This window comes from Vicugna pacos, chromosome 19 (genome assembly GCF_048564905.1).
Source record: "Vicugna pacos chromosome 19, VicPac4, whole genome shotgun sequence".
Taxonomy (NCBI): domain Eukaryota; kingdom Metazoa; phylum Chordata; class Mammalia; order Artiodactyla; family Camelidae; genus Vicugna; species Vicugna pacos.
In genome coordinates, this window is record NC_133005.1 from 21,283,103 (window position 1) to 21,296,225 (window position 13,123).

Below are 13,123 nucleotides of genomic sequence, written 5' to 3' on the forward strand. Positions count from 1 at the left end.
GGGAGGCTAAGTAATCCATGAGGCAGGCAGATGTTTTGGTCCTGGAATGCCCCCCACCTTCATTTCACCCACAAACCACTCACGTCTGTTTGCACCATCTGGCAGCGCTGGGCCCGGATCCGGCTCACAAAGCCGTAAACGTCCACCTTCCGCTCCGTATGCATCATGTCCAGCATGGCATCAATGACGACAAAGGTACCTGTGCGCCCTACACCCGCACTGTGGCCAGAAAGCAGGAGTGTTACGGGGACAGCTAGCATGCCTCGTGGGAACTTACAAGGAGCGGGCAGCACAGGGTGGGGCTCTTTCTTCAAGCCTCTAAACTCTTAACTCTACGGGGGAGAGCTGGGACTCTCACAGAGCCAACAACCCCACTGTACCTGAACTCCTTACCTCTAGCTAACAGGACCAGGGAACCTTGACACTTAGAAGGGTCTGAAGGTCCCAAGTACACAAGGCAGCACTCAACCTAGCTTCTTGGTTTCACAGCAGTGGTCTCCCCACCCCCAGTCTTAGAGGACTGCCCTTCCCTCTTTCCTCTAGTGCACCCAGTACCAAAACTTGAGGAATTTCTTTGGCTGCTGCCCTGGGGCCCCAGTAGCTCATCTGCTCTGTACCAGCCTCCTCAGCCAGGGCCCCTGAGCTTTCCCTGCTCCTGCCATGGGAGCAGAATATGGTATGAGCGAGGGACCCAAGGGTTAGGCCACACTGACCTGCAGTGGACCACGATGGCCCCTGCATACTGAGGATTGCAGGCCTTCACCTTCTTGAGGAACTTGAGCATGCCGATTGGAGTGAAAGGCACCCCAAAGTCTGGCCAGCTGGTAAAGTGGAACTGAGTGATGAGGCGCTGTGGCTTTCTGTTGGTCATGTCGCCCACCTGTGAAATGAAGAGATCGCGTGTGTTGGTCCTGATACCCTGGGGTGGGGCAGCACCAGGGGAAGGAGGCGGAGGTTAGGGGCCAGGGCCAGCTGTGCTGTCAATGACAATAGGGAAGTGAGAGTATAAACTTCCCAAGGAAGTTGTAACCATGGACAAAGAACCTTCCCAGGAACCCCATGGGGTAGGCAGGGCTGTTTCTATTATTTACAGCTTACAGATGTGGAATGTGAAACTCAGAGAAGTTAAATGACCTGATTAAGGTCCCAGAACTAGTACATGGCAGGGTCAGAACTAAAATGCAGGTCTCCTGACTCTTGGTAAGCCCCCTTTTCACAGCACCACACTGCCCTCAGCTGAAGGCAACCTTTGCTCAAGCCTCCAGGGTCACTCTGGAGGGTCAGGAGCAGGGCCCACCACATACTTGCTGTCAGAAGCCTTTGGGGTAAGAAAGGCGGAGAGGTAAGTCAAGAACCCAGAAGATTACACTACCTCCTGATGCACTTGGTTCATACCTAAGATGACCAAATTCCATCTCAGTAATACTTTTTCTCCCAATAATGACAATGTCCCTCCCTTAGCTTTGACCACCCAGCCCCAATTCCCTGGGAGCCTAGATCTCTGGTTTCAGAGTCCAAACATGCTGCACACTCAGTGATTCCTGACCACCCTGAGTAACGGGGGGATTGACCCAGCCTGTTCTGCCCTCTTAATGGTCAGCAGATCCTAAATGGAACTAAGAAAGGCGGCAGGAGGCAGTACCTGTTGAATGCAGAACTTTCGCACGGTGTAGTCCACCAGTACGGTCACATCCTCCACTGACACACGGATATTCCCGTAGGTCCAGCAGCCTTGGTCTGGCCAGTACTGAGCGCACTTACACTGGAAACAAACAGACATGCATCCCCCTGACCTCAGACCTCCCGCCCCCAGCAGATGCAAAGGGCCTGAAAGGAAAGGACCACAAAAGAAAGCCCAGACTGAGGTCCTCAGAAAGCCCCCATGGCCTCTTCTCTCACCTCTGTCAGCTGCAGACTTATCTAACTGTTCTTTTCTTGAAGTTCCTCAGCTCCCATTCAGGTTAGCACAATCTCCTAACTTATCCACAGCCCCAGCCCTATACTTCTCACTCTTTCCCACCCTATTCCTTCTGTTCAGGGCAAACTGGAAGCCATTTTTCTGACAAAATCTGCACTTCCACAATATCTCAGGTCATGCTCTAGGGGCAAGCCTGTCTGATGCCCGGGAACCAGCAACCTGCAGTGAGGGAGTCAGAGTGGATTGATGCAGACTGTAAACCTGTCATACGAGGCGCAAGGCCTTCTCTGGTGACTAGGCTTTGGACAGCCTCTAAGAGCCAGAGGTAGGGTTGGAGAAAATGAATCTAAAGCCCAGCCCTAAAGCTATCCCTCCTAAGCTGATCAACACACTCAACAGCCCAGTGTGGTATCAGGGTGACTCAAGGCCATCCTGGAGAAAGACTGTCATGAATTGAGATTCCTCTCCGGGACCTGATCCAGGACTCAGGACTGGTCCTGGCTGTGGCCCAGTGATGGAGCTGGCCAGGCATGGACTTGGCAGCCACAGAAAGAAAAGGAACAGTCAGAAAGCTGCCTGAAGAATCAGGTCAGGGTCTCACATTTCCTTGCACCCTGCAGGGTCTCAGTTCATACAGCTTCCTCTGGTGACTCAGGAGGAGGACCAAAAACCCAGGGGAATGAGGGACTAGAAACGCCAGGGGAGAAAAGCCTCTCTGAGTTTTTTCTTGGCTAATGACCCAATCCTTTCTTCCAGGATGTCCTGGATCCAAGGTGAGATGTTTCATTACTAGGCAGAGTGTGTGCCCTAGGCATACCCCTGAGTTCATCGGAGGCTTCCAGGCACACGGAAGTGTGGTAGGCATGTCGGCCTGGGTTCTGTCTGGATGAATGACTGGCACAGGAGCTACAACAGGTGGACAGTCTAGGTTCAAACACAGAGCTCTAGCAGAGCAGATCCTCTGCTGGTTATACCTGTATGAAGGGTCATCCAGCCAGCCTATTTAATTTCTCCACTCACCTCCTTCCTCTCTTTCAGATTGGTCACCATGACGATGGTGGCTGTGTTTTGTTCCCAGATCATCCTCCAGAAATCATTCACCGTTTCTTCTTTTGGTCCTAAAATAGCCAACAGCAAAGATGAGAACACATCCCAAGGGAAGAAAGATACTGGGAAATTAGGAACATTCATTTCTGACTTTTGGAAGCCTGTGCCCACATGTCCCCGCTAAATATCCAATCCATCTATCTTCCACCCACCTACTAACTGAGTAGTTCCCACGTATCCACCATGTACGCGCCAGGCACCTCACGAGGAAGTGAAGTGGGGATGTGAGGTTGTCAGAATAAAGAGAACGTGAACAATCGCTCCCAAGGATATTACAGCTGAGGACTAGAAATCATGACTCCCATGTCATGGGCCAGATAGAGAGCTGTGTGCTTTATACCTCATTTACTCCTTCCTGCCATGCTCTGAGGGGTCTACCATCTGCCAGAGGGGTGGGGTAAATTGCTCAGGCTGGAATTTAAAATTTACCTCCCAAACAGCCTTTCTAGAAAGCCACTAGAAGATTTCTAAACAATGAGGGCACAAAGAGAGAGGGGAAAAAATGGGATCTAACACAGGAAAGAGGCTAACAGAACACCCAGGGTGTTGGTAAAGGGAAGGCACAGGATAATTACTCTGTCAGAGGCTAGAGAGCAACCAATCCAGAGTAGAACTGACGGAAGAAGGTTCTAGAAGGATCCCAAGATAAAAACATTAAAAAAAAAAATTAAGCCTCATGTATCTAAAGGTATCAGAGAAAATATATACTTCCAGCAAAGAGTTTGCAGGAAAAAAAATCAGTGCTAGCAATATAAAAAACTAAATGAATAGGGGAAAGGCAATTATTAACTCTTGGGAAAGAGGAAAACCAAAACTGTACCCCCAAAAATCATGATACTATGTGCTTCAGCTGTGGCTAATACTGGCATAGTAATAAGAATGTAAATAACAAGTACTATCTTAATCCCAAATTGTGATTTGACTCCACTGGGAAAACTGGGAAAAGGGACATGCAAGTCTGACTGAGTCTGAGGTGGTTTGTGAGAGGATTAAATAAGTTGTCATCTATGATAAGAAGTCAACAGATAAAAATGGTTCCACTAAATTAAAAAAGAGGAAAGTGGGGAAAACTTTGTTTTTGAAGACTTTGTACTACCTTTTGACTTTCTTAAACTTTGTATTCCCTTTGGTAAAAGGAAAAGGAGGCATAAGGAGAAGGGGCACTCTAAGCAGAGGGGCAGGAGGCTGGCAGCAAGAAAGCGCATGAGACACCCAGGGACTGCAAGGAGTTGACTGAGTCACTGGATAGGGTGCGTGGAGGGGTAGAAGATGGAGCCAGAAGATAGGTAAGGTACCAGAATCTAAAGAGGTGGTGGCCAGGCTAAGGAAGTCTTGTTTCACAGATAACGAAAGATCATTACAGGATTTTCATGAGAGTCCAACAGAAGTTTTACAGTAAGAAAGGGCATTCTGGTGGAAGGAATGCAGTAGAAAGAATAAGAGCCAGAGAAAGAATATTTTACAAAGTGAGAAAAATCGAGAGCTGATGAATGCCAGGAAGTAACAGAGGAGAGTTTCAAGGAGTATGAAGTACTGTAGAGAGGTTCAAGAGGGTAGGAGTCTGAGAAAAGGCCCATCAGGAAATCAAAGGTGATCTTAATTAACAAGTACTTTAGCATCAACAAGACCTCATGACAAACAGAGACGAAGAGACTGCATGTGGTTGTTAGTGCCAGAAACATCATGAGTAGGTAGGTGGGCTTTGATGGACCAAAATAACATCAATTCCTCTATAGTGCTGCAAACATCAAGATATTTTCACAAGGATCCCAAAGGTGAGGACACTGGTACAGAACTTCAGGCTGTAGAAACGTGTGCAGAGCACATGTAGGACCATGGCATTGGGTCCCTGCTCTGGGGGTTCCTAGACCACTTGTCTGTGGATGCTGGAGGAGCTCAGGCCCACGAATAGGAGGAGAAGATAAGTCAGCCTGGACCCCGTAAGATGGCCAGTCCTCTTTGGAGAGTAAATCCAAATTCAAAATCTGAGCAGCCTGGCTTGAACCTAAGGTTCCCAAAGGGCCCCAAGATAGAGGACCTCATTACACTGTGCGTGTCTGTGTGTGTGTGTTATATAGTCTTTACCAGTATTATTTATGCACATATAGAAAAGAACTTCTCTTAAAGGATCCCTGGATACTAAATCATCAAGATGAAGGTCCTTAGTTATAAACCTGCAAGGCAGGTTACATTTCTTTCAGCGGGTAATAATTACAGAAAAGCTAATGTACTCTGATTAATCTACTTAGCATTTGGAAGAAAAAACCCAAACCCACTCATGGTTAAGACCAAGAGCAAAAAATTATTTTACTTTACCTTGTGCAGCAATGAATTTGTTCTTTTCTTGGTAGCCCTGGGGTGGGGTGGGGGAGGAATGGAGGAGAAAAAGAAAATGAAAACCAAAAATTGACAGGAATGAAATTCTCTATATTCCCAACCAGTTAACAGAGGCCCCAGGCAATTAACAAGGATTTGCATTCTAGAAATTTTCATGGGATTAATTTTGGACAGCAGGAATCGAAGATTACAAAGATTACATGGTCTAGGTTGTCTTTTCAAGGTGAATTATTAATGAACAGTGGTATAAGGACCTCCAAACACCAACTCCCAGGCTAGACCGTGTTTCTGCTGCTTCCTCAGCAGCTGTCAGTCTGGGTCTTGGTATTAATGGACAAGAACCCTTCACATTAGAAACGTATGTAATGGATCTGGGGATGAGGCTGGGCCCACACTGGGAATTAAACATCTCAATAAAGCCATTAAAAATGCTCTAAAACAATTACAGTGATGGCAGCTTAATTTGGTAACCTTACTAAAAATCACTGAATTCTACATTTTAAGTGTCTGAATTTTTCTTATGTAAATTATACCTCAATAATGTTGGGAGGAACAAAAAGAGTTTGGCAAGTGTAACTGGCAGCCCACAACAAATGGCCTTAATTTTGCTTCAGCAAAGGCTGTTTCTGCCCCTAAACTCCAAGTCCAAGGTACAGCCGCTCCCTCTTTCCCACTGGATCTCTCATACGCAGTTAACCCTGCTGACCACCAAACATTTTCTCCCTGCTTTACTCTGTGCCCTCTGCACTGCTCTTCTCTCCTGGTCTCCTTCTGTCTCACTAATGAGCACCTCTTGCCCAATGTGTCTTGGCAGAGGCTCGTGGGCCCCAGGGCTCACTCTTCTTTCTCTAATGGCTTCCAAGGCCATGGCTCTGGAATACGTCCTCTGAGCTCCAGATCAATGCCCAACTATGCGGGATACATCCACGTGGATTACCCTATACTCCATGTATACTCTACAGAGTATCTCATATACAATCAGTCACCATGTCCTGCTAAATTCTACCTCCAAAGTAGTTTTTACTTTGATGCTTCCTTTCCAACCCTCTACCCTCAGCCTCTGTGGCCTGCTATTGTAACAGTCCTCAGCTGGCCCTTCCTAAATCCATGTTGCACACGGTAACCTGAGTGATCAATATACAAATGTGGCCATGTCACTTCTTGTCTTTAAACACCTTTCCATGTTACCCTATTGCCTAGAATCAAAACACTTAGCTGTATGAAACTTTGCAGATACCATTAGGTGGCTCAATCAGCATCCAGTTCCACCAGCTTCTAGCTTGACATTCTTTCTATAGAGGCAAAACAACAAAAAGCTGAATTCCCTAGACTCCCTTGCAGCTTGGTTCTGCACAAGACCTAGCTTCTTCCTAGCAGTCCCATGCAAGACTTGACGCAGAAGTGAGCAACGCGAGTGGTGATGTGCTAGGAAGATCTGGTCTCTGGGCAGGCATGGCGGTGGAAGCACTGAGTTCTCCTGCAGCACCTGTGCAGGGGTTTCACTCCGAGTCATGTGGGGTAGCTGGGGTCATCCCAAGCTGCGCCGTTCCTCCCTGAGCAGCATCTTGTGGCTCTCCCATTGGTTCTGTAAGCTACCCAGTATCTTATAATAAAGACTTACTGCTTAAAAGAGTAGACAAAAAGTGGACTCTGCTGTCTGTAATTAAGAACCCCAATAGACACATCTGACATTCAATACCTTCTAAGATTGAGTTCCTACCAATCCCCCAAGCCTCATCCCCCACGATTCACCGTGTATATTATAACTGAGACTGTTTCCACTCTGACTTTGTTCATGGTTCTCTTTTTGCTGCCCATTTTTCTTCTCTTGAACTCAGACTTAGCCTTTAACATTAAGCTTTACTGGGTCACCAGGTTGGCTGAATGTTTCTTTCTCTAAGTCCCAAAGCACTTGGCAATACCTCCTGCATACTAGTTGCACCCTACAGAAAACGATCTATCTGTGTGTCACACTAGGGACCATATCTTATCTCTGTAACCTCTGCCTACCTCCAGTTCTCTACACACAGCAGGTGATCAAAAACTGTTGATAGAATTTAATAAACTGTGGAACCTAAATCTTCTTTAATCCCTGACTCTTACTCATGGTTAATCATAGGTTTTTCCTGCTTTTGTACTTTCAGTGAGTTCGTAAGTGCACCAAATTTAACTCCCTTCATCTAAACTTTCATAGTACCTACTAATAACTCTCCAATAACCATCAAGGATGCCCCACTGTGAGCTCCCACTAAGCATGGCCAAAGGAGAAGGCTTGTTTCCTCCTAGTGCCTTGCTTACCGTGACCATGAATAGACCCATCTTACCTGCTTAACAGCCTTAACATCCAAGTAACTTTTGTCTGTCTCCACCTTCAATGTGGGAAGGAGCCAAACTGGTTACGGTAACAGACACTGCTGGTTACTAACTCAAAAGCTATTCCTCCCTTTTCTTCCTTGCCATCAAAACCATGCTTTTGTTTGGACATTTACCTTCCACTGGCTTGGAAGGGGACCATTCCTCAGCCCTAGAAGGGTAAATCATAATTCTCCATGCCTTAGCCAGTGACTGGAGAGAGGGTATAAGCATGTAATCCAATCCTGGCTTGCTGGCTATTAAGGGTACTGTACTGGAGAGGCTTCTGGGAAAGGTCATGCTTCCTAATAAAGAGAAAAGCATATGCAGAAACGCTCCTCTTCTATGTTGTTTGTTGTGTTTACAAGGAATGCTTGGAACTGCTGCAGCCACTTCGTGACCATGAGACATTGCTGACAGGCTGAAGATATCTGAGTAGAAAGATGGAAACACCTGGTTTCTTAATGATGTCACTGAGACACAGACTAAGACAACTCTAGAACTGCTCTATATCTGCCATCAGATTATATGAGAAATAAATGTTCCTGTCTAGACCACTTTTAGCTGAGTGTCCCCTTACCTGCAGATGGAAAGCTTTTGACCGATACCACTATGCTTGTCCATATAACATTAAAGTCAACCTGTTCCTCCCAACCTCTTCATCACAACCTTTGATCTAAGTCCTGGGAATCCTAGCTGGTTATTAGCCTTTCTCCACTTTCTCTATTTACCATGTCAGTCACTTCGACCAGGGTTCCTTTCCTTCTAACTACAAACATGACCAACGCTATGAAACATACTCAGGAAATCCACTCTAGTGAGGCTGCCTGGACTGCTCTATTTCTCAAGCCCATCTGACAGCCTATTTTTTAGCCACCAGTCTCTGGCTCTTCCATCCTTCTCCTTTTCTTACCCCAAGACTACTCTTACTTTCTTGAGACCTAGTCCTTGATCTCTTCCTTTCTCTACTGAATCTGAAGCTGTTGGCTGACTACTTGAAGCAGCAGCTGACTTCCCTAAGCCCCTCTGTCTGAGTACCACATGCTTTCTGCATATTCCCAGTCCTAGGGTACAGCTGGAGAAAATCACACAACTGAGGCCCCTGGACACCAATGATTCCCATCCTAGGGAGGCCTTCAGTGCATCTAAAAAATGCCTTTTTCATTCCGATTTCAGTATTCTTTCCTACTGATCTTAGTACTCTTTATGTCACAGTCCCATCCCCCTTTCAGCAGATAACCTTGACTCTGCTTCTTAGAAAAAACAGAGGGGTTCCCTCAGCCTGATTTACCCACACCTACAAACCACCTCTATTTACTCTATATTCCTTTACCATCAATCTCAGAGGAACAAGTATCCTTCCTTATGTTCAACGCTAACCTCTTTTATTTTAAAATTATGGTAGAATATACATAACATAAAACTGATTGCTTTAGCCACTTTCACGTGTACAGGTCTGTGGCAGTAAGTTTATCACATTGTTGGGCAACCATCAATCACCACCATCGATCTCCAGAACTTTTTTATCTCCCGCAACTGAAACTCTCTACCCATTAAAATGATAATTTCCCATTCCCCCCCACCCCGGCAACCTCCATCCTACTTTGTCTTAATGAATCTGACTACTCTAGATACCTCATTTAAGTGGAATTATACAGTATTTGTCCTTCTGTGACTGCCCTATTTCACTTAGCGTAGTGTCTTCAAGTTCATCTACGTAGCATGTGTCAGAGATTCTTCCCTTAAGGCTGAAGGTTATGTATACCCACTGCAGGCATATACATTTTACCCATCCATTCTTCCACTGGTGGACACTGGGTTGCTTCCACCTTGTGGTCATTGTGATCAATGCTGCTGTGAACATGGTGCACAAACCCCACCAACATTCTTCTCGCGCATCCTGCCTCAGCAGTCAAGCATGCACTCTAGCTGGCTTGCTTGCTCTCTCTTTCCAAACTCTCTTTACTGGCTCCTTCCCCACAGCATATAAAACATACTCAAGTCTCTCACCCCAGCTCTAGAAACAGTCTCTAAATGGCCCTTAAAAATCTCCTTCCAGTTTCAGCTCTTCTGTCACATCACAGCAGACATGACTAACCAGACTCACCTGGTGTCAGGTATTCTTGTCCTATTTTCCCTGACTTTTAGTACAGAGGGCAAGGTGTGCTTTTGTTCTTAGTTATCTCAACAAGCTCAGTAAAGGACTCATTGACTCTTACAGAAAAGTATACATTTAGCTTCAGATTTCTGTTTGGGAAAACTGTGGGAATGATGACAGGGTAAACGTAAGAATACATTTAAAACTATCTGTTTGATCATTAAAAATTTTTTTCAGTCCCTTAAAAAAATTAAGATTCCTCAAGGAAAACCTGAAATAACAAATATTCCTCCTAATGTGCAGCTGAGAAGGAGCCAGTAGATGGTAGCCTATGGTCATTCAAGGTAATAATGAGAAAAGCTCAAGTTCCTTACATTGATGAATGAAGCATTGATGTAATCAGAATCTGGAACTCCTTCAACTGGTGTCAGATGGACTCTAGAATGGTCATCTGGAAAAAAAAATTTTTTTTTCAATTAAATCCAATTTTATTTTTTCACTGGTTCTGGTGCAACCTGACCAGTTGTGGCATCTGTGACTGTGTGTGCAGACATACACACGTATAAAGATGTCACTGAAGCACTATTTATAACACCAAAAATGTGGACACATCCCAACCATCATTAGAGGACCAACTTAAATAAAGATATATCCATAATACAGAATAGTAAGCAGGTGATAAAAAGTAAAGTGAATACTTCTGTTTCTTAACAACAGTCAATATATAGTAGGCTTGTTTTTTTGTTTTTGTTTTTACATTTCACTATATTATATCATATTACATTAGTTTCAGGTAAACAGCATTATAGTTCGACATCTGTATAACTACAAGTCTAGCTACCACCCATCACCATACAGGAAACACCCTCTTCATCCATTTCGCCCATCCCCAACTCCCTTCCCCTCTAGTAACCACTAATCTGTTCTCTGTATCTATGAGTTTGTTTTTATGGTGTTTACTTTGTTTTTGGATTCCACATAAGTGACAGTATATGGTATTTATCCTTCTCCGTCTGACGTATTTTCCAAAGTATATTGGGAAAAAAAGAGAAAAAGCCAGGGCAATGTACACAGCATACCAATTATATTTTAAAATGTATATAATATATACATACATTCATACACGAGTAAGACATAAGTATCTGTAAATGCCTAGTAAGTGGTCTTTAATGTGTTATGCACCCAAAAATATACCAGGAACTTTTTAAAGGATGAATTAAAAAAAAAAGGAAAGTAATTATAAAAATTAAGCAAAGTTCAAACATTTTGCTGTCACATCCCACTGGATTATGCATGTTCCATTCTAGAGATCACTAGCCTAGAAAAAATGTCTGTTAGGCTATAAACTGATTAGCAATGGCTAACTCTGGGAAGGAGTTATGATAACTCAGAATTGGAATTTCTTTGCATCATGCACTTCCTATTTAGTCCTAGTGAAATTGTTCTCCTTAACTCCCACGAACCTTAGGCCCACCACAAAAAACCTAGTGAAGTACCCCAACTGACTTGGTGAGCACCTGGGTTGCCCTGGGAGCCATAAAGCCTCTTTCAGCCCAAAGTCTTGACCCTACTCTTATCATCAGCCTTCCTATGATCAATCACAAGATTCTTTCTACCCTCAGAATATCTGGTTACAGATGCAGTTTCAGGTTACATCCCAATAAACCCTATAAACACTCACAAGGTAAGATGTTTACGTATCGATTTTTTTCCTTGTTCTCCTCTTTGGAGGCAGCTTCACAGGTGGCCTGGATAGGACAAGCAGGGAGAGCCTGAAAGGTTAAGAGAAATTAGGAGTTATTAACAGGGAAAAACACCAAACACACAAACTGCTGCATCATACTCTGACCTGGCAGTAAGTTCTACCTTTTCTTCAGGGAAAAAATGGGCCCAGGTGACTACTTGTAGCCTAATACAGACAGTGCACCTTGCCTCTAAATAGAATCCAAGCTCCTCAGAGTTTGAATCCCCAGAGCGCAGCATGCTCTTTATATTACTACGTGGTTAGGGGCCTGTTACAATGTTGGGAAAAATGGACCACCCCAGTATATAGGACTGTGGACATTTAAGGAAGTGATGCATCCCAGAGTACACCACACAGGAGGGCTCTGGACGGTGAGCTGAACTAGGGGCCTGACTGCGGGGTATGGCAGTCCAGGCTCTAGCAGCATGTGGTCAGGAAGCAAGGACAGGTGGGTGGGTGAGGAGGGCATTTCACATGGATGCAGCAGCAGTTAGGAAGCAGAGGATCTGGCTGCGGTGATACTGAGTCTGTAGCAGTTTTGGAGCAAACGTAAATCAGCTAGCACTGGGAGGGATGTGAACATATATAAAGGGTTTGACATGAGACAGTCTGGATTGTATGAACTTGAGCAGATCTGTTAAGCTTTCTTAGACAAAGTTTCCCGTAAAATTGGGATAACAATATCTGCTACATAAGGAGTAAATAAGATAATCTCACATCTGGCACAGAACAAGCACTCAATAAATTAATTTCATAGGAGTAGGAAGCTAAACTTTATTATTTGAACTATTTTCTCCTTCTGTGTTCTATATATTCAAAACTAAAAGCAAAAAGAGAAGTAGTTTAAAATTCCAACCTAGACAACCTTTCAGATAAGTTATATGGAAATGTTTTACAAGCCTTAAAAATATTCCTACCCTTTGACCTAGCAACTCTGGATTCTACACTAAATAAACAAAAATCTCTATGTTCAAATTATTTACTTCATCACTGTTTAGGATGACCCAAAACTGAAAACAACCTTAGTATTCAGCAGTAGGGGAACAGTTAAGTAAATTATGGTTCATGTATTATTTTTCATTAATTCTTTCAACAAATATATAATGTATATCTGTTAGGTATCAGGTTAGGCACAGAGCAAACAGTGGTGAATCAATCATATACACAGTTCTTGCTCTCATGGACAATACAAACTTGTGAGTGCAAGATGGACATCAGACAAATAAATACAGAATTATATACCACCAAAAATGCAACAGAAGAACAGAATGCTATTATAGAAAATATCAGAAAGCTCAAGAAATATCCCAATACAGATTAAGGGTAGGTCTCTGTGAGAAAGGATGAGTATGGAAAATAGCATTCCAGGCACAGAGAAGAGCATGTGTGATGACCCACAGGCAGGAGGAGGCTTGGTTTGTGTGAGGAAATTAAGCGCCAGTAAGGGTGTTACATAGACAGTGTGGTTGGTGGGGATGTCAGGAGGAAGGGGGAGAAGATGAGATTGACAAGGTTAGATCATTATGTCCATGTAGGTCCCCAAATAGAAAGTCTGAATTTTACTTTA

At 44.2% G+C, this 13,123-nt stretch overlaps 1 protein-coding gene across 5 annotated transcripts in view; it reads right to left on the reverse strand.

Annotated features, from left to right (window-relative positions):
• Nucleotides 1-13,123, reverse strand: part of PTPRA (protein tyrosine phosphatase receptor type A) — a 115,408-nt gene that overhangs the window by 14,293 nt on the left and 87,992 nt on the right. For all 5 annotated transcript variants that reach the window (XM_072943920.1, XM_072943919.1, XM_072943916.1 and 2 more), the window contains 7 exons: nt 11,494-11,584; nt 10,187-10,263; nt 5,342-5,378; nt 2,939-3,036; nt 1,643-1,762; nt 714-880; nt 84-219 (listed from right to left, as the gene is read on the reverse strand). In XM_072943920.1, the coding sequence (XP_072800021.1) occupies nt 84-219; nt 714-880; nt 1,643-1,762; nt 2,939-3,036; nt 5,342-5,378; nt 10,187-10,263; nt 11,494-11,584 (726 nt within the window). The remainder of the gene's footprint in view (nt 1-83; nt 220-713; nt 881-1,642; nt 1,763-2,938; nt 3,037-5,341; nt 5,379-10,186; nt 10,264-11,493; nt 11,585-13,123) is intronic.